This window comes from Petromyzon marinus, chromosome 50 (assembly GCF_048934315.1).
Source record: "Petromyzon marinus isolate PM22_M1 ecotype Great Lakes invasive population chromosome 50, UKy_Petmar_22M1.pri1.0, whole genome shotgun sequence".
In the NCBI taxonomy this organism is placed as follows: Eukaryota; Metazoa; Chordata; class Hyperoartia; order Petromyzontiformes; family Petromyzontidae; genus Petromyzon; species Petromyzon marinus.
The window spans coordinates 14,572-35,179 of NC_133716.1; the positions used below are offsets into that span (position 1 = coordinate 14,572).

At 41.3% G+C, this 20,608-nt stretch overlaps 1 protein-coding gene across 1 annotated transcript in view; it reads left to right on the forward strand.

The window, feature by feature from the left end:
* ADAMTSL2 (ADAMTS like 2) overlaps nt 1-20,608 on the forward strand; it is a 78,254-nt gene that overhangs the window by 13,858 nt on the left and 43,788 nt on the right. The window contains exon 4 of the mRNA XM_076074715.1: nt 17,427-17,529. Within this exon, the coding sequence (XP_075930830.1) occupies nt 17,427-17,529 (103 nt within the window). The remainder of the gene's footprint in view (nt 1-17,426; nt 17,530-20,608) is intronic.

Sequence of the window (20,608 nt, forward strand, 5' to 3'; positions counted from 1 at the left end):
GGGCCTTTCTCCGGGCGTTCGCACGCAAAAATAAAGAGATGAGTGATGCAACTTTACGTGAGACATTGGCCAAACATCTCAGATTTGACTCTTCCCCGCGTCAATGAATGGCGTTCACAAAACCGATTTGGATTCGCGTGGAAGCACGTGCCCAAGTTTGCTCCACACGCCTGGGGCGTCGCGTGCATCAGCGGGACGAGTGGAGAGAGAGGTGAAAGGAGAGCGATTACGATTCAGGTTTTCATTGAGTACGCAATCACAAGGGAGACGACGTAATGCGGGGGTTTCCGTCATGCTTTTCAACGTTCGTTTGTTTTTCAGAAGCGTTATTGGTGGTTTACTACAGTGATTTAGTACGTCTTCTTTGGTTCTTTCGGTAAAGTCACGTAGAATGAGAATAAAATAATACATTGATAAAATTAAATAACACAATGATATTCTCACGACGTTTCGGCCACAACACAAGCGGCCTTCATCAGGTGAAGGGACGAGACTGTCTGGTAGGACAGCGCTGGAGTGAAAGAGCCACGTTGAGATCACGACCTTTAAGCTGTGTGAGAGGAACAAAGCGCCTTGACAAAGGAATTAGCATATAATTTAGCATTGAAATGGCTGAATGATTAGCTTGTGACTGGTCACAGAAATAGTTATGTTAAAAGTTAAAGCATACACATCTGCAGAGGCACCCCTTGACAATGGAATTAGCATAGAATTTAGCATTGAAATAGCTAAGTTAAAGCATACACATCCGCAGAGGCACCCCTTGACAATGGAATTAGCATAGAATTTAGCATTGAAATAGCTGAGTGATTAGCTTGTAACTGCTCACAGAAATAGCTACGTTAAAGTCAGACCATACACATTCACCGAGGCACTTAGTACAAATCAAACAGGAGAATTTAGCATTGAAATAACTGGGCGAATTTAGCATTGAAATAACTGAGTGATTAGCTAGTGACTGGTCACAGAAATGACTATGTTGAAGTCAAGGCCTACACATCTGAGCTATTCACAGTACTATATAGTGAACCAATAAAAACTAAAATATAAATTACCTTAATGTTATCAATAAACTCTATATTCTCCAATCAGCTAAGCTACCAACAATAAGTCGTTATATATCACAATGCTATATGGCGAAAAAATGGGTGGATTCTTACCCTCAACTTTAGCACCACGGAAAGCTACGGGCCCCGTTCAGACGGACGAGTTCGTCCATGGTCGGAACAGAGGAGGGGGAGAGAGACAGCTGCGAGGCCCTAGTATACTCCATGTTGTAAACCATACCATTAACCGTGGTGTGAGAGGTATTAAGAGGCAATGCTGGCAAAAGAGCTGCGGTCTGAAGGTCATCGTAAAAATACAATTAATTAAGAACAGAAATGATTTAAAACATCTTTCCAGTGGTTACTAAGCCAGAATCCATCTTCTCGGTTGAAATTGTCTCTGTGCTTGTATATGTGAATGGCCTCATGAACGAATCTCTCATGGTAGCCGGTTGGTTTGCAAAGAACCTCCGTCTTGGAGAAGTCAATGTCATGTGAGCCAACTGAATTATAACAGTGATCTGCCACGGCAGAGGAGTTCGTCCTACCGTGTTTCAAGTCTGCTTTATGTTCGCGGATGCGGTCCGAGATATGTCTTTTGGTTTCTCCAATGTAGCTACTACCACAGAGGCACTTTAGTTTGTAAACGCCCGGGTACTGTATGTCTGGAACAGCATCTTTTACAGATGGAACTAAATCACGGATTTTATGTACTGTGTTGAATCGGACCTGGATCTTGTGTTTATTCAGGATTTTGGAGATCTTTTTAGTGACCCCTGCAATGAGGGTAAGGTGATGGTTTTGAGTGGCTCCACAAGAGGATCCTTCTTCATGACTGGAGTGATGGCTTTGCGGATTGTGTAGTCGGAGTAGCCATTAGCCCTGAGAGCCTGGTGTACGTGCTTGAGTTCACTGGTAATGTGTTCCTGGTCGGAAATGCATTGGGCTCTATGGTATAGAGTCTTGATGAGGGAGTTCTTCTGGGATGGATGGTGGTGGGAAACTGGTTTCAAGTAAGCATCTGTATGGGTAGCTTTCCTGTAGACAGAGTGGCTCATTGAACCATCATGTCTCCTTTTAATTAAGACATCCAAAAAGGGTAGTTTGCCATCTTTTTCGACCTCCATGGTAAATCTGATGGCTGGGTGTATGGAATTGATGTGGTCGCGGAATTGGTCTAGAGCAGGCTGGCCATGTGGCCAGATGACAAAGGTGTCATCAACGTACCTCTTCCATAAGGTCGGGCGTAGAGTGGCAGTCTGGATGGGGTCAGTTTCAAAATTTTCCATGAATACGTTGGCTACAACCGGAGATAGGGGGGAGCCCATTGGGGTGCCCTCAGTTTGTTTGTAGAAAGTTCCATTCCAGGTGAAGTATGTGTTGGTTAAGCAATGTCTCACCAGGGGGGGACATCAGTATGCAGTCCTTGATGAACCAGGTCTTCAATGATAGCGATGGTGTCAGGTACCGGGACTTTGGTGAACAAGGACACCACATCAAAACTGACAAGCAGGTCGTTTGGGGACAGGGAAATGCCTTTGATTGTCGATACCAGGTGAGTAGAATTTAGTACTGCAGAGGTGGTTTTTCCAGTGAAAGGTCGCAGTATATCAGCAAGAAAACGTGCCAGTTTGTATGTGGGGGAGTTGATAGTAGAGACGATGGGACGAAGGGGTGTATCTTCTTTGTGTATCTTTGGAAGGCCATATAATCTTGGTGGTCTGGCAGCAGAGGGTTTCAACGAGAACTGTTTGATCTCATCAATTAATGCTGTTGAATCAGAGATGATTTTGTTCGTTTTGGTGACCAGGCTGTTGGTGGGATCTCTTTTTATTTTTGTATAGCTGCCATCGTTGAGTAGTTCTTGAATTTTGTTGTTATATTCTGTTTTGTCCATGATGACAGTGGCATTGCCTTTGTCGGCTGAGAGGACGACAATATCATCCCTCTTTTTTAATTGAGATAATTCAAAACGTTCGTCTTTGCTGATGTTGCTGGGTGGCAACTTAGTGTTTTTGAGGGTTGCAGCGATTTCAGATCTTGCTACATCTGCAGAGATGTGACTCAAGCCCTTGAGTGCAACGTCGACATGGGCAATGATATCATTAACCGGTAAGTGTCTCGGTGTGACAGCAAAGTTTAGACCTTTAGCTAAAACGGATTTCAGAGCATCAGAAATGGAACTGTTACTGTGATTAATTACGACTTTGTTGACGTCTATCTTTTCGGTGTGTGGATCCGATTTTTTGCTGGAGAGGTGATTGAATTTGGAAATCAAATTGTCCCTACATTTGTTCGACATAGTGGCAGCCGAAGAGGTAGTCATATTGTCTACATGTTCCCAATCCGATGTAGACATTGTTGCTGTCAATTTTAAGTGTGATTTGTAGAGTGTCTTATCTAACTGATCGAGTTCGGTGCGTGTAAGTCTGATTTTTTCCGAGATAAGAGCGAAGCTAGTTCTAGCTAGAATTCGTTTTGCATCGAGAGAAGTTGCAACAGCAGAGGTTAGTGTAAATGCGGTTGGTATTACCTTAGAGTCGCGGCATCTCTTCAGAAAGGTGAGAGACTCGATTAGTTGAGCCTTCTTATCCCGAAGTCTGTTGAATGATCTTAAGGATATGTGGAATCCCTCCCCGTAGAGGCGGTTAAATTTCGATTTAAAGCTTTCGTGACTGCAATGATTCATCTTCTTTGGTTCTTTCGGTAAAGTCACGTAGAATGAGAATAAAATAATAAATTGATAAAATAAAATAACACAATGATATTCTCACGACGTTTCGGCCACAACACAAGCGGCCTTCATCAGGTGAAGGGACGAGACTGTCTGGTAGGACAGCGCTGGAGTGAAAGAGCCACGTTCAGATCACGGCCTTTAAGCTGTGTGAGAGGAACAAAGCGCCTTGACAAAGGAATTAGCATATAATTTAGCATTGAAATGGCTGAATGATTAGCTCAGATGTGTAGGCCTTGACTTCAACATAGTCATTTCTGTGACCAGTCACTAGCTAATCACTCAGTTATTTCAATGCTAAATTCGCCTAGTTATTTCAATGCTAAATTCTCCTGTTTGATTTGTACTAAGTGCCTCGGTGAATGTGTATGGTCTGACTTTAACGTAGCTATTTCTGTGAGCAGTTACAAGCTAATCACTCAGCTATTTCAATGCTAAATTCTATGCTAATTCCATTGTCAAGGGGTGCCTCTGCGGATGTGTATGCTTTAACTTTTAACATAACTATTTCTGTGACCAGTCACAAGCTAATCATTCAGCCATTTCAATGCTAAATTCTATGCTAATTCCTTTGTCAAGGCGCTTTGTTCCTCTCACACAGCTTAAAGGCTCTTTCACTCCAGCGCTGTCCTACCAGACAGTCTCGTCCCTTCACCTGATGAAGGCCGCTTGTGTTGTGGCCGAAACGTCGTGAGAATATCATTGTGTTATTTTATTTTATCAATTTATTATTTTATTCTCATTCTACGTGACTTTACCGAAAGAACCAAAGAAGATGAATCATTGCAGTCACGAAAGCTTTAAATCGTGATTTAGTATGGTTTATTAGTGGTTTACTACAGTGTTTTAGTACGGATTATTAGGGGTCTACTACAGTGATTTAGTACGGAGTATTAGGGGTCTACTACAGTGATTTAGTACGGAGTATTAGTGGTTTACTACAGTGATTTAGTACGGTTTATTAGTGATTTACTACAGTGTTTTAGTACGGATTATTAGTGGTCAACTACAGTGTTTTAGTACGGATTATTAGTGGTGTACTACAGTGTTTTAGTACGGTTTATTAGTGGTTTACTACTGTGTTTTAGTACGGATTATTAGTGGTCTACCACAGTGTTTTAGTACGGATTATTAGTGGTTTACTACAGTGTTTTAGTACGGATTATTAGTGGTTTACTACAGTGTTTTAGTACGGTTTGTTAGTGGTTTACTACAGTGTTTTAGTACGGATTATTAGTGGTCTACTACAGTGTTTTAGTACGGATTATTAGTGGTTTACTACAGTGATTTAGTACAGATTATTAGTGGTTTACTACAGTTTTTAGTACGGTTTATTAGTGGTCTACTACAGTGATTTAGTACGGAGTATTAGTGGTCTACTACAGTGTTTTAGTACGGATTATTAGTGGTTTACTACAGTGATTTAGTACGGATTATTAGTGGTTTACTACAGTGTTTTAGTACGGATTATTAGTGGTCTAGTACAGTGTTTTAGTACGGATTATTAGTGGTCTACTACAGTGATTTAGTACGGTTTATTAGTGGTCTACTACAGTGATTTAGAACGGATTATTAGTGGTGTACTACAGTGTTTTAGTACGGTTTATTAGTGGTTTACTACATTGTTTTAGTACGGATTATTAGTGGTTTACTACAGTGATTTAGTACGGTTTATTAGTGGTCTACTACAGTGATTTAGTACGGATTATTAGTGGCGTACTACAGTGTTTTAGTACGGTTTATTAGTGGTTTACTACAGTGGTTTAGTACGGATTATTAGTGGTTTACTACAGTGTTTAGTACGCTTTATTAGTGGTCTACTACAGTGATTTAGTACGGAGTATTAGTGGTCTACTACAGTGTTTTAGTACGGATTATTAATGGTTTACTACAGTGTTTTCGTACGGTTTATTAGTGGTTTACTACAGTGATTTAGTACGGATTATTAGTGGTTTACTACAGTGATTTAGTACGGAGTATTAGTGGTCTACTACAGTGTTTTAGTACGGATTATTAGTAGTTTACTACAGTGATTTAGTACGGTTTATTAGTGGTTTACTACAGTGTTTCAGTACGGATAATTAGTGGTTTACTACAGTGTTTTAGTACTTGTTGATTAGTGGTTTACTACAGTGTTTTAGTACGGATAATTAGTGGTTTACTACAGTGTTTTAATACGGTTTATTAGTGGTTTACTACAGTGTTTTAGTACGGTTTATTAGTGGTTTACTACAGTGATTTAGTACGGTTTATTAGTGGTTTACTACAGTGTTTTAGTACGGTTTATTGGTGGTTTACTACAGTGTTTTAGTACGGATTATTAGTGGTCTACTACAGTGATTTAGTACGGATTATTAGTGGTTTACTACAGTGTTTTAGTACGGATTATTAGTGGTCTACTACAGTGTTTTAGTACCGATTATTAGTGGTTTACTACAGTGTTTTAGTACGGATTATTAGTGGTTTACTACAGTGTTTTAGTACGGATTATTAGTGATTTACTACAGTTTTTTAGTACGGATTATTAGTGGTTTACTACAGTGATTTAGTACGGATTATTAGTGGTCTACTACAGTGTTTTAGTACGGATTATTAGTGGTCTACTACAGTGTTTTAGTACGGTTTATTAGTGGTTTACTACCATCTTTTAGTACGGATTATTAGTGGTTTACTACAGTGTTTTAGTACGGTTTATTAGTGGTTTACTACAGTGATTTAGTACGGAATATTAGTGGTTTACTACAGTGATTTAGTACGGATTATTAGTGGTTTACTACAGTGATTTAGTACGGATTATTAGTGGGTTACTACAGTGTTTTAGTACGGTTTATTAGTGGTTTACTACAATCTTTTAGTACGGATTATTAGTGGTTTACTACAGTGTTTTAGTACGGATTATTAGTGGTTTACTACAGTGTTTTAGTACGGTTTATTAGTGGTTTACTACAGTGTTTTAGTACGGTTTATTAGTGGTTTACTACAGTGATTTAGTACGGTTTATTAGTGGTTTACTACAGTGTTTTAGTACGGATTATTAGTGGTTTACTACAGTGTTTTAGTACGGATTATTAGTGGTTTACTACAGTGTTTTAGTACGGTTTATTAGTGGTTTACTACAGTGATTTAGTACGGAATATTAGTGGTTTACTACAGTGATTTAGTACGGATTATTAGTGGTTTACTGCAGTGTTTAGTACGGTTTATTAGTGGTTTACTACAGTGTTTTAGTACGGATTATTAGTGGTTTACTACAGTGTTTTAGTACGGTTTATTAGTGGTTTACTACAGTGTTTTAGTACGGATTATTAGTGGTCTACTACAGTGATTTAGTACGGATTATTAGTGGTCTACTACAGTGTTTTAGTACGGATTATTAGTGGTTTACTACAGTGTTTTAGTACGGATTATTAGTGGTCTACTACAGTGTTTTAGTACGGATTATTAGTGGTTTACTACAGTGCTTTAGTACGGATTATTAGTGGTCTACTACAGTGTTTTAGTACGGATTATTAGTGGTTTACTACAGTGTTTTAGTACGGATTATTAGTGGTTTACTACAGTGTTTTAGTACGGATTATTAGTGGTTTACTACAGTGTTTTAGTACGGATTATTAGTGGTTTACTACAGTGTTTTAGTACGGATTATTAGTGGTCTACTACAGTGTTTTAGTACGGATTATTAGTGGTTTACTACATTGTTTTGGTACGGATTATTAGTGGTTTACTACAGTGTTTTAGTACGGATTATTAGTGGTTTACTACAGTGATTTAGTACGGATTATTAGTGGTTTACTACAGTGATTTGGTACGGATTATTAGTGGTCTACTACAGTGTTTTAGTACGGATTATTAGTGGTCTACTACAGTGTTTTAGTACGGATTATTAGTGGTTTACTAAAGTGTTTTAGTACGGATTATTAGTGGTTTACTACTGTGTTTTAGTACGGAGTATTAACGGTTTAGCACAGTGTTTTAGTACGGATTATTAGTGGTCTAGTACAGTGTTTTAGTACGGATTATTAGTGGTTTACTACAGTGATTTAGTACGGAATATTAGTGGTTTACTACAGTGATTTAGTACGGATTATTAGTGGTTTACTGCAGTGTTTAGTACGGTTTATTAGTGGTTTACTACAGTGTTTTAGTACGGATTATTAGTGGTCTACTACAGTGTTTTAATACGGATTATTAGTGGTCTACTACAGTGTTTTAGTACGGTTTATTAGTGGTTTACTACAGTGATTTAGTACGGATTATTAGTGGTTTACTACAGTGTTTTAGTACGGAGTATTAGTGGTTTACTAAAGTGTTTTAGTACGGATTATTAGTGGTTTACTACAGTGTTTTAGTACGGATTATTAGTGGTTTACTACAGTGTTTTAGTACGGATTATTAGTGGTCTACTACAGTGTTTTAGTACCGATTATTAGTGGTCTACTACAGTGATTTAGTACGGATTATTAGTGGTCTACTACAGTGTTTTAGTACGGATTATTAGTGGTTTACTACAGTGTTTTAGTACGGATTATTAGTGGTCTACTACAGTGTTTTAGTACGGATTATTAGTGGTTTACTACAGTGCTTTAGTACGGATTATTAGTGGTCTACTACAGTGTTTTAGTACGGATTATTAGTGGTTTACTACAGTGTTTTAGTACGGATTATTAGTGGTTTACTACAGTGTTTTAGTACGGATTATTAGTGGTTTACTACAGTGTTTTAGTACGGATTATTAGTGGTTTACTACAGTGTTTTAGTACGGATTATTAGTGGTCTACTACAGTGTTTTAGTACGGATTATTAGTGGTTTACTACATTGTTTTGGTACGGATTATTAGTGGTTTACTACAGTGTTTTAGTACGGATTATTAGTGGTTTACTACAGTGATTTAGTACGGATTATTAGTGGTTTACTACAGTGATTTGGTACGGATTATTAGTGGTTTACTAAAGTGTTTTAGTACGGATTATTAGTGGTTTACTACTGTGTTTTAGTACGGAGTATTAACGGTTTAGCACAGTGTTTTAGTACGGATTATTAGTGGTCTAGTACAGTGTTTTAGTACGGATTATTAGTGGTTTACTACGGTGATTTAGTACGGAATATTAGTGGTTTACTACAGTGATTTAGTACGGATTATTAGTGGTTTACTGCAGTGTTTAGTACGGTTTATTAGTGGTTTACTACAGTGTTTTAGTACGGATTATTAGTGGTCTACTACAGTGTTTTAATACGGATTATTAGTGGTCTACTACAGTGTTTTAGTACGGTTTATTAGTGGTTTACTACAGTGATTTAGTACGGATTATTAGTGGTTTACTACAGTGTTTTAGTACGGAGTATTAGTGGTTTACTAAAGTGTTTTAGTACGGATTATTAGTGGTTTACTACAGTGTTTTAGTACGGATTATTAGTGGTTTACTACAGTGTTTTAGTACGGATTATTAGTGGTCTACTACAGTGTTTTAGTACCGATTATTAGTGGTCTACTACAGTGATTTAGAACGGATTATTAGTGGTTTACTACAGTGCTTTAGTACGGATTATTAGTGGTTTACTACAGTGTTTTAGTACGGATTATTAGTGGTCTACTACAGTGTTTTAGTACGGATTATTAGTGGTTTACTACAGTGATTTAGTACGGATTATTAGTGGTTTACTACAGTGCTTTAGTACGGATTATTAGTGGTCAACTACAGTGTTTTAGTACGGATTATTAGTGGTTTACTACAGTGTTTTAGTACGGATTATTAGTGGTTTACTACAGTGTTTTAGTACGGATTATTAGTGGTTTACTACAGTGATTTAGTACGGATTATTAGTGGTTTACTACAGTGTTTTAGTACGGATTATTAGTGGTTTACTACAGTGATTTAGTACGGATTATTAGTGGTTTACTACAGTGATTTGGTACGGATTATTAGTGGTCTACTACAGTGTTTTAGTACGGATTATTAGTGGTCTACTACAGTGTTTTAGTACGGATTATTAGTGGTTTACTACTGTGTTTTAGTACGGAGTATTAGCGGTTTAGCACAGTGTTTTAGTACGGATTATTAGTGGTCTAGTACAGTGTTTTAGTACGGATTATTAGTGGTTTACTACAGTGATTTAGTACGGAATATTAGTGGTTTACTACAGTGATTTAGTACGGATTATTAGTGGTTTACTGCAGTGTTTAGTACGGTTTATTAGTGGTCTACTACAGTGTTTTAGTACGGATAATTAGTGGTTTACGACAGTGTTTTAGTACGGATTATTAGTGGTTTACTGCAGTGTTTAGTACGGTTTATTAGTGGTTTACTACAGTGTTTTAGTACGGTTTATTAGTGGTTTACTACAGTGTTTTAGTACGGATTATTAGTGGTCTACTACAGTGATTTAGTACGGATTATTAGTGGTCTACTACAGTGTTTTAGTACGGATTATTAGTGGTTTACGACAGTGTTTTAGTACGGATTATTAGTGGTTTACTACGGTGTTTTAGTACGGATTATTAGTGGTTTACTACAGTGATTTAGTACGGAGTATTAGTGGTCTACTACAGTGATTTAGTACGGTTTATTAGTGGTTTACTACTGTGTTTTAGTAGGGATTATTAGTGGTCTACTACAGTGTTTTAGTACGGTTTATTAGTGGTTTTCGACTGTGTTTTAGTACGGATTATTAGTGGTCTACTACAGTGTTTTAATACGGATTATTAGTGGTTTACTACAGTGTTTTAGTACGGATTATTAGTGGTCTAGTACAGTGTTTTAATACGGATTATTAGTGGTCTACTACAGTGATTTAGTACGGAGTATTAGTGGTGTACTACAGTGTTTTAGTACGGATTATTAGTGGTTTACTACATTGTTTTAGTACGGATTATTAGTGGTTTACTACAGTGTTTTAGTACGGTTTATTAGTGGTTTACTACAGTGTTTTAGTACAGATTATTAGTGGTTTACTACAGTGTTTTAGTACGGAGTATTAGTGGTTTACTACATTGTTTTAGTACGGATTATTAGTGGTTTACTACAATGTTTTAGTACGGTTTATCAGTGGTTTACTACAGTGATTTAGTACGGATTATTAGTGGTTTACTACAGTGATTTAGTACGGTTTATTAGTGGTTTACTACAGTGTTTTAGTACGGATTATTAGTGGTTTACTACAGTGTTTTAGTACGGATTATTAGTGGTCTACTACAGTGTTTTAGTACGGTTTATTAGTGGTCTATTACAGTGTTTTAGTACGGATTATTAGTGGTTTACTACAGTGTTTTAGTACGGATTATTAGTGGTTTACTACAGTGATTTAGTACGGATTATTAGTGGTCTACTACAGTGTTTTAGTACGGATTATTAGTGGTTTACTACAGTGTTTTAGTACGGATTATTAGTGGTTTACTGCAGTGTTTTAGTACCGATTATTAGTGGTCTACTGCAGTGTTTTAGTATGGATTATTAGTGGTCTACTACAGTGTTTTAGTACGGATTATTAGTGGTTTACTACAGTGTTTTAGTACGGATTATTAGTGGTTTACTACGGTGTTTTAGTACGGATTATTAGTGGTTTACTACAGTGATTTAGTACGGAGTATTAGTGGTCTACTACAGTGATTTAGTACTGTTTATTAGTGGTTTACTACAGTGTTTTAGTACGGTTTATTAGTGGTTTACTACAGTGTTTTAGTACGGATTATTAGTGGTCTACTACAGTGTTTAGTACGGAGTATTAGTGGTTTACTACAGTGTTTTAGTACGGATTATTAGTGGTCTACTACAGTGTTTTAGTACGGTTTATTAGTGGTCTATTACAGTGTTTTAGTACGGATTATTAGTGGTTTACTACAGTGTTTTAGTACGGATTATTAGTGGTTTACTACAGTGATTTAGTACGGATTATTAGTGGTCTACTTCAGTGTTTTAGTACGGATTATTAGTGGTTTACTACAGTGTTTTAGTACGGATTATTAGTGGTTTACTGCAGTGTTTTAGTACCGATTATTAGTGGTCTACTGCAGTGTTTTAGTATGGATTATTAGTGGTTTACTACACTGTTTTAGTACGGATTATTAGTGCCGTTTCAAAACAGGAAAAAAACATTCGTCTTGTTTGTTTGTGTTTCTACGTTGTGATGGAGACTTTGTAGGATGAATGTTGAGATTTATAAGGGCACGGGGTGACCAATAAGCTCTGAATTGGTCTGTAATAAGGTTGGGCACTGGTAAGGGGTTGATAGTGGTTTAGTACTGATTTAAAGCTTTCGTGACTGCAGTAATTCATATTCTTAGCTCTTTCGGTAAAGTCACGTTGAAGGGAAACAATAAAATAATAAAATATATATAAAACATTTAAAAATTCTCACGACGTTTCGACCATAACACAATCGGTCGTCATCAGGTGTGTCAGTTTGCATTAATTTTTTTATTTTTAAACGGTGTATTTATTTATAAATAAAACGTCAGCGCCACGCGCAGCGATTTGGCAGTTTATTTAGAAGGACGAGTCCATCTATGTTCTGAAAAGAGGAGGGGGGAGACGAAAAATTAATGTATGCTGTCTGAAAGCCACTGTAAGCGTGAACAATCAATTAAGACCTGAAATGGTTTATCAAATCTTTCCAATGATTGCTAAGCCAGAATCCATCTTCTCGGTTGAAATTGTCTCAGTGCTTGTATATGTGGATAGCCTCATGAACGAATCTCTCATGGTAGCCAGATGGCTTACAAAGAACCTCTGTCTTGGAAAAGTCAATGTCATGTGAGCCTATTGAATTATAACAATGATCTGCCACGGCCGAGGTGTTGGTCCTACCGTGTTTAAGGTCTGCTTTGTGTTCACGAATGCGGTCCGAGACATGGCGTTTGGTTTCTCTAATGTAACTACTACCACAGAGGCAACTTAGTTTGTAGACACCAGGGTACTGTATGTCCGGAATCACATCTTTTACAGACGGAACCAGATCACGGATTTTATGTAATGTGTTGAAACGGACCTGGATCTTGTGTTTATTCAAGATTTTGGAGATCTTTTTTTGTGATCCCCGCAATGTAGGGTAAAGTGATGGTTTTGAAAGGCTCCTCAGGAGGGTCCTTCTTCATGGTTTGAGTGATAGCTTTGCGGATTGTATAGTCGGAGTAACCATTAGCCTTCAGAGCTTGGTGTACGTGCTTGAGTTCACTGCCTATGTGTTCCTGGTCGGATATAACATTTTCATGGAGAAATATGAGACTGACGCCATCCAGACTGCCACTCTGCGCCCAACCTTATGTAAGAGGTACGTGGATGACACTTTTGTCATCTGGCCACATGGCCGGCCTGCTCTAGACCAATTCTTCGACCGCATCAATTCCATACACCCAGCCATCAGATTTACCATGGAAGTCGAAAAAGATGGCAAGCTACCTTTTTGGATGTCCTAATTTAAAAGAGACCTGATGGTTTAATGAGCCACCCTGTCTACAGGAAGCTACCCATACGGATGCTTATCTGAAACCGGATTCCCACCACCATCCATCACAGAAGAATTCTCTCATCAAGACTCTGTATCATAGAGCCCAATGCATATCCAACCAGGAACAAATAGGCAGTGAACTCAAGCACGTACACCAAGCTCTTAAGGCTAATGGTTACTCCGACTATACAATTCGCAAAGCTATCACTCAAACCATGAAGAAGGACCCTCTTGAGGAGCCTTTCAAAACCATCACTTTACCCTACATTGCGGGGATTATAAAAAAGATCTCCAAAATCTTGAATAAACACAAGATCCAGGTCCGTTTCAACACATTACATACAATCCGTGATCTGGTTCCGTCTGTAAAAGATGTGATTCCGGACATACAGTACCCTGGTGTCTACAAACTAAGTTGCCTCCGTGGAAATAGTTACATTGGAGAAACCAAACGCCATGTCTGGGACCGCATTCGTGAACACAAAGCAGACCTTAAACACGGTAGGACCAACACCTCGGCCGTGGCAGATCATTGTTATAATTCAATAGGCTCACATGACATTGACTTTTCCAAGACAGAGGTTCTTTGTAAGCAATCTGGCTACCATGAGAGATTCGTTCATGAGGCTATCCACATATACAACCACAGAGACAATTTCAACCGAGAAGATGGATTCTGGCTTAGCAATCATTGGAAAGATTTGATAAACCATTTCAGGTTTAAATTGATTGTTCACGCTTACAGTGGCTTTCAGACAGCATACATTAATTTTTCGTCTCCCCCCTCCTCTTTTCAGAACATAGATGGACTCGTCCTTCTAAATAAACTGCCAAATCGCTGCGCGTGGCACTGACGTTTTTATAAGTAAATAAATACACCGTTTAAAAATAAATAAATTAATGGAAACCGACAAACCTGATGACGACCGTTTGTGTTATGGTCGAAACGTCGTGAGAATTTTTTTATTGTTTTATATATATTTTATTGTTTCCCTTCAACGTGACTTTACCGAAAGAGCTAAGAATATGGTTTAGTACTGTTTAGAAAAGTAGTTTACTAGTGACTCACTAACAGTGGCTTACTAGTGACTCACTAACAGTGGTTTACTAGTGACTCACTAACAGTGGCTTACTAGTGACTCACTAACAGTGGTTTACTAGTGACTCACTAACAGTGGCTTACTAGTGACTCACTAACAGTGGTTTACTAGTGACTCACTAACAGTGGCTTACTGGTGACTCGCTAACAGTGGCTTACTAGTGACTCACTAACAGTGGTTTACTAGTGACTCACTAACAGTGGTTTACTAGTGACTCACTAACAGTGGTTTACTAGTTTCTCACTAACAGTGGTTTACTAGTGACTCACTAACAGTGGTTTACTAGTGACTCACTAACAGGATTTACTAGTGACTCACTAACAGTGGCTTACTAGTGACTCACTAACAGTGGTTTACTAGTGACTCACTAGCAGTGGTTTACTAGTGACTCACTAACAGTGGCTTACTAGTGACTCACTAACAGTGGTTTACTAGTGACTCATTAACAGTGGCTTACTAGTCACTCGCTAACAGTGGTTTACTAGTGACTCGCTAACAGCGGCTTACTAGTGACTCGCTAACAGTGGCTTACTAGTGACTCACTAACAGTGGCTTACTAGTGACTCGCTAACAGTGGTTTGCTAGTGACTCACTAACAGTGGTTTGCTAGTGATTCACTAACAGTGGTTTACTAGTGACTCACTAACAGTGGCTTACTAGTGACTCACTAACAGTGGTTTACTAGTGACTCACTAACAGTGGTTTACTAGTGACTCACTAACAGTGGCTTACTAATGACTCACTAACAGTGGTTCACTAGTGACTCACTAACAGTGGCTTACTAGTGACTCACTAACAGTGGTTCACTAGTGTCTCACTAACAGTGGCTTACTAGTGACTCACTAACAGTGATTTACTAGTGACTCACTAACAGTGGCTTACTAGTGACTCACTAACAGTGGTTTACTAGTGACTCACTAACAGTGGTTTACTAGTGACTCACTAACAGTGGTTTACTAGTGACTCAATAACAGTGGCTTACTAGTGACTCACTAACAGTGGTTTACTAGTGACTCACTAACAGCAGCTTACCAGTGGCTCACTAACAGTGGTTTACTAGTGACTCACTAACAGTGGTTTACTAGTGACTCACTAACGGTGGCTTACTAGTGACTCACTAACAGTGGCTTACTAGTGACTCACTAACAGTGGTTTACTAGTGACTCACTAACAGTGGCTTACTAGTGACTCACTAACAGTGGTTTACTAGTGTCTCACTAACAGTGGCTTACTAGTGACTCACTAACAGTGATTTACTAGTGACTCACTAACAGTGGCTTACTAGTGACTCACTAACAGTGGTTTACTAGTGACTCACTAACAGTGGTTTACTAGTGACTCACTAACAGTGGTTTACTAGTGACTCACTAACAGTGGCTTACTAGTGACTCACTGACAGTGGCTTACTAGTGACTCACTAACAGTGGTTTACTAGTGACTCACTAACAGTGGCTTACTAGTGACTCACTAACAGTGATTTACTAGTGACTCACTAACAGTGGCTCACTAGTGACTCACTAACAGTGGTTTACTAGTGACTCACTAACAGTGGTTTACTAGTGACTCACTAACAGTGGTTTACTAGTGACTCACTAACAGTGGCTTACTAGTGACTCACTAACAGTGGCTTACTAGTGACTCACTAACAGTGGCTTACTAGTGACTCACTAACAGTGGTTTACTAGTGACTCACTAACAGTGGCTTACTAGTGACTCACTAACAGTGGTTTACTAGTGTCTCACTAACAGTGGTTTACCAGTGACTCACTAACAGTGGTTTACTAGTGACTCACTAACAGTGGCTTACTAGTGACTCACTAACAGTGATTTACTAGTGACTCACTAACAGTGGCTTACTAGTGACTCACTAACAGTGGTTTACTAGTGACTCACTAACAGTGGTTTACTAGTGACTCACTAACAGTGGCTTACTAGTGACTCACTAACAGTGGCTTACTAGTGACTCACTAACAGTGGCTTACTAGTGACTCACTAACAGTGGTTTACTAGTGACTCACTAACAGTGGCTTACTAGTGACTCACTACCAGTGGCTTACTAGTGACTCACTAACAGTGGCTTACTAGTGACTCGCTAACAGTGGTTTACTAGTGACTCACTAACAGTGGCTTACTAGTGACTCACTAACAGTGGCTTACTAGTGACTCACTAACAGTGATTTACTAGTGACTCACTAACAGTGGTTTACTAGTGACTCACTAACAGTGGCTTACTTGTGACTCACTAACAGTGGTTTACTAGTGACTCACTAACAGTGGCTTACTAGTGACTCACTAACAGTGGTTTACTAGTGACTCACTAACAGTGGCTTACTAGTGACTCACTAACAGTGGCTTACTAGTGACTCACTAACAGTGATTTACTAGTGACTCACTAACAGTGGCTTACTAGTGACTCACTAGCAGTGGATTACTAGTGACTCACTAACAGTGGCTTACTAGTGACTCACTAACAGCGGCTTACTAGTGACTCACTAACGGTGGCTTACTAGTGTCTCACTAACAGTGGTTTACTAGTGACTCACTAACAGTGGCTTACCAGTGACTCACTAACAGTGGTTTACTAGTGTCTCACTAACAGTGGTTTACTAGTGACTCACTAACAGTGGTTTACTAGTGACTCACTAACAGTGGCTTACTAGTGACTCACTAACAGCGGCTTACTAAGCGACTCACTAACAGTGGCTTACTAGTTACTTACTAACAGTGGCTTACTAGTGACTCACTAACAGCGGCTTACTAAGTGACTCACCGCCGGTGTCTCCATAGAGGAGGAAATTCGGAGCCAGGAGGCTCCACGATGTTTCTGGGTTTCTGGGACGAGGTTTTGTCCGTTGTTGGACGCCCGCGATGTTTTGCTCAGCCTCCTTCCAGGACCTGGGCGAGATTCTCGAACGGTGACAGCAGCAGCAGCAGCGCGATCCCAGCACCCGGGGGGTGAGGGGGGTTGAGGGTGGTGGAGCTTGAGCTGGCTGCGAGCTCATCATGTTGCTGAGATTCTTGGTTGACGATCGCTTGATCGAAGGTCGTGAGCGAGATGGTCGCGTCAACTGCCCCGCCGTGTTCGCCTCTCGATCTCGTTGCAGCCCTGCCCGCCCAACAGCCGCGGATTCCGCGTGGAGCAATGCTCCGTCTTCAACTCCAAACCGTACGACGGCAAATATTTACAGTGGATTCCTTTTTACCCAGGTGACTGCCCGTGCGTGTGGTTTGTGGTGTGTGTGGTGTGTGTGGTGTGTAGTGTGTGTGGTGTGTGTGGTGTTTGTGTAGTGTGTGTGTGTGGTGTTTGTGTAGTGTGTGTGTGGTGTGTTTGTGGTGTGTGTATGGTGTGTTTGTGTGGTGTGGGTGTGTGTGGTGTGTTTGTGTAGTGTGTGTGTGTGTGCTGTGTGTGTGTAGTGTGTGTGTGTAGTGTGTGTGTGTGTGGTGTGTGTGTGTAGTGTGTGGTGTGTGTGTGTAGTGTGTGTGTGTGTGTGGTGTGTGTGTGTAGTGTGTGTGTGTGGAGTGTGTGGTGTGTGTGTGGTGTGTTTGTGTAGTGTGTGTGTGGTGTGTGTGTGTAGTGTGTGTGTGTGGTGTGCTTGTGGTGTGTGTGGTGTGTTTGTGTGTGTAGTGTGTGTGATGTGGTGTGTTTGTGTGTGCATTGTGTGTGATGTGGTGTGTTTGTGTGTATTGTGTGTGATGTGGTGTGTTTGTGTGTAGTGTGTGTGTGATGTGGTGTGTGTGTGGTGTGTTTGTGTAGTGTGGGTGTGTGTGTAGTCTGTGTGTGATGTGGTGTGTGTGTGATGTGTTTGTGTAGTGTGGGTGTCGTGTGTGTAGTGTGTGTGTAGTGTGTGGTGTGTGTAGTGTGTGTGTGTAGTGTGGTGTGTGTGGTCAGAGAATGAGGAGGCTTACCGCAGCCTTCGCTCGGAGGTTCGGAGAGCCGTGAGGCGTTGCAAGGATGGGTGGTGGTCACAGGTTGTTGAGGAGATGGAGTCTGCCTCAGTGGCCCGCGATCACAAATCTCTATTTAACTCCATCAAAAAAGTAACCTGCAGCACCACACCTATTACCATCATTAGGGGAAAAAACGGTGATCCAATCTCAGACCCCCAGGGACAGGTTTGCAGATTTGTTGAGCATTTCTGTGAGGTCCTGGGGGAGGGAAAATCCCTCAGCCAGGAAAACATCGTGGCACAAAGTGGGGATGACCCTGCTGAGTCTGCAGTGCCTCAAATATTGGAAGAAGTCACCCCCTGTGAGTGGCTGGCTGAGGTGCCATCTGTTGAGGAAGTACTGAAGGCGATCCAGAGTCTGAGACCAGGAAAGGCAGCGGTCAGAGATGATCTCCCAAGCGAAATGCTGAGGGAGGGTGGCGTTTGTGCACAGACTGCCCTATATGACATAATAACAACAGTCTGGACCACTGGACGGGTTCCGCAGGATTGGAAGGATTCCCTGGTGGTCCCCCTCTTTAAGAAGGGGGACCGTACAGACTGTAACAACTACAGGGGCATCTCACTCCTCAGTGTGCTGGGAAAGGTCCTGGCAAGGATTATTCAACATCGCCTTGCCAGGCACGCTGAGGAGAGGCTTGTGGAGCCCCAATGCGGTTTCAGGAAAGGGGGGTCCTGCACAGATGCCATATTTTCTGTCCCTCTGCTACAGCAGAGGTATAGGAAATTCCAGCAAGACCTACATCTCTGCTTTATTGACCTGGTCAAGGCCTATGATACCATCAGTATGCCTGGGCTCTGGGTTGTTCTTCGTGCTTTTGGAGTCCCTGACCCTCTGCTCACGATCATTAAGGACCTTCATGATGGTGAACGGGCCCGGGTAAAACTACGTGGCCTGGAGTCAGAGCCATTCCCTGTACACCTTGGGGTGGGACAGGGATGTCCTCTGGCTCCCACATTATTTAACATCTATTTTGACCACGTAGTTCGTGAAGCCTTCAATAGCTGTACCGGGGGAATCTCTATTTGGTACAGATATAATGGGAGGCTGATCGATGCCCGGGTGCGGTCAAGGGATGGCTCCCTTTTGCTCAACCACGTTATGTATGCTGATGATTTGGTAAGAGCTGCTCAGTCAGAGGAGGAGTTGGAGACGCTGCTGCTGAGACTGGAGCGTGCCACTAAGAGGTGGGGCCTTACCATCAGCCCCACCAAAACTAAGCACCTGCCTGGGTATTTTGTACCATCGGACACTCCACCCCCACAACTCCTGATCGGTGATGGGGCAGTTGTGGAGAGAGTGGAGAGTTTCCCATACCTGGGCAGTGTGCTTATGACTGGCTCCAGTTTAACAGCAGAGGTCTCACTCCGAATCAGTCGAGCGGCAATATCTTTTCATCGGTTGCGTAACGCTGTGTGGAAGCTACCTGGTCTGTCGCTCCGCACTAAGCTTCAGGTCTTCTCGGCCACGGTTATTGCCTCCCTTCTCTACGCTTGCGAAACGTGGACCCCCCTAATGGAACATCTTCGCCGGTTAGAAACATTTAGGCTGGCCTGCCTACGATCCATCCTGGGTTTAACCAGGCTGGATTGTGTGAGGAGCTCACAAATCCTTGAAAGATCTGGGCAAGGTCCCATCGGTGAGCTCCTCCGGCGGGCAAGGCTGCGATGGCTGGGTCATGTAGCCCGCATGCCCAGCCACCGCATGCCGAAACAGCTTTTGTTCGGCCGGATTGAGGGGGCAAAGCGGGCGCGGCACGGGCTAGAGAAGAGATGGAGTGATGTGGTACAGGAGGACGTGGAGCTGAGTGGACTTGCCGATGACTGGTACCAGCGGTGTCAAGATCGGCCTCTGTGGAGGAGGCTCGTGAAGGATGCTACTGGGCAGTTGGAGGTAGTCGCCCTCCAACAACAACGGAGGGCGGAGGAACGACGCTCACAACAACGAGCGGAGCGCCGGGTGGCTAAAGCACAGCAGGTTGGCACAGTAGGGGGCACAGGTGGTGCATCAGCCAGTCATCTCAGTCAGTCGACCCGTGGCACCTGGGTCTGCCCCGTGACCTCCTGCCAGCGGGTGTTCGACACTTCACGTGGCCTCAGGGTGCACATAGCCTGGCACAAGCGTCGTGGTGACGTCACCGCCACTTAGTGGCGAATGGCGGTTGTTGTTGTGGTGTGTGTGTAGTGTGGTGTGTGTGTGTGTAGTGTGGTGTGTGTGTGGTGTGCGTGGTGTGTGTGTTTAGTGTGGTGTGTGTGGTGTGTGTGGTGTGGTGTGCGTGTGGTGTGTGTGTGGTGTGTGTGTGTAGTGTGGTGTGTGTGTAGTGTGGTGTGTGTGTAGT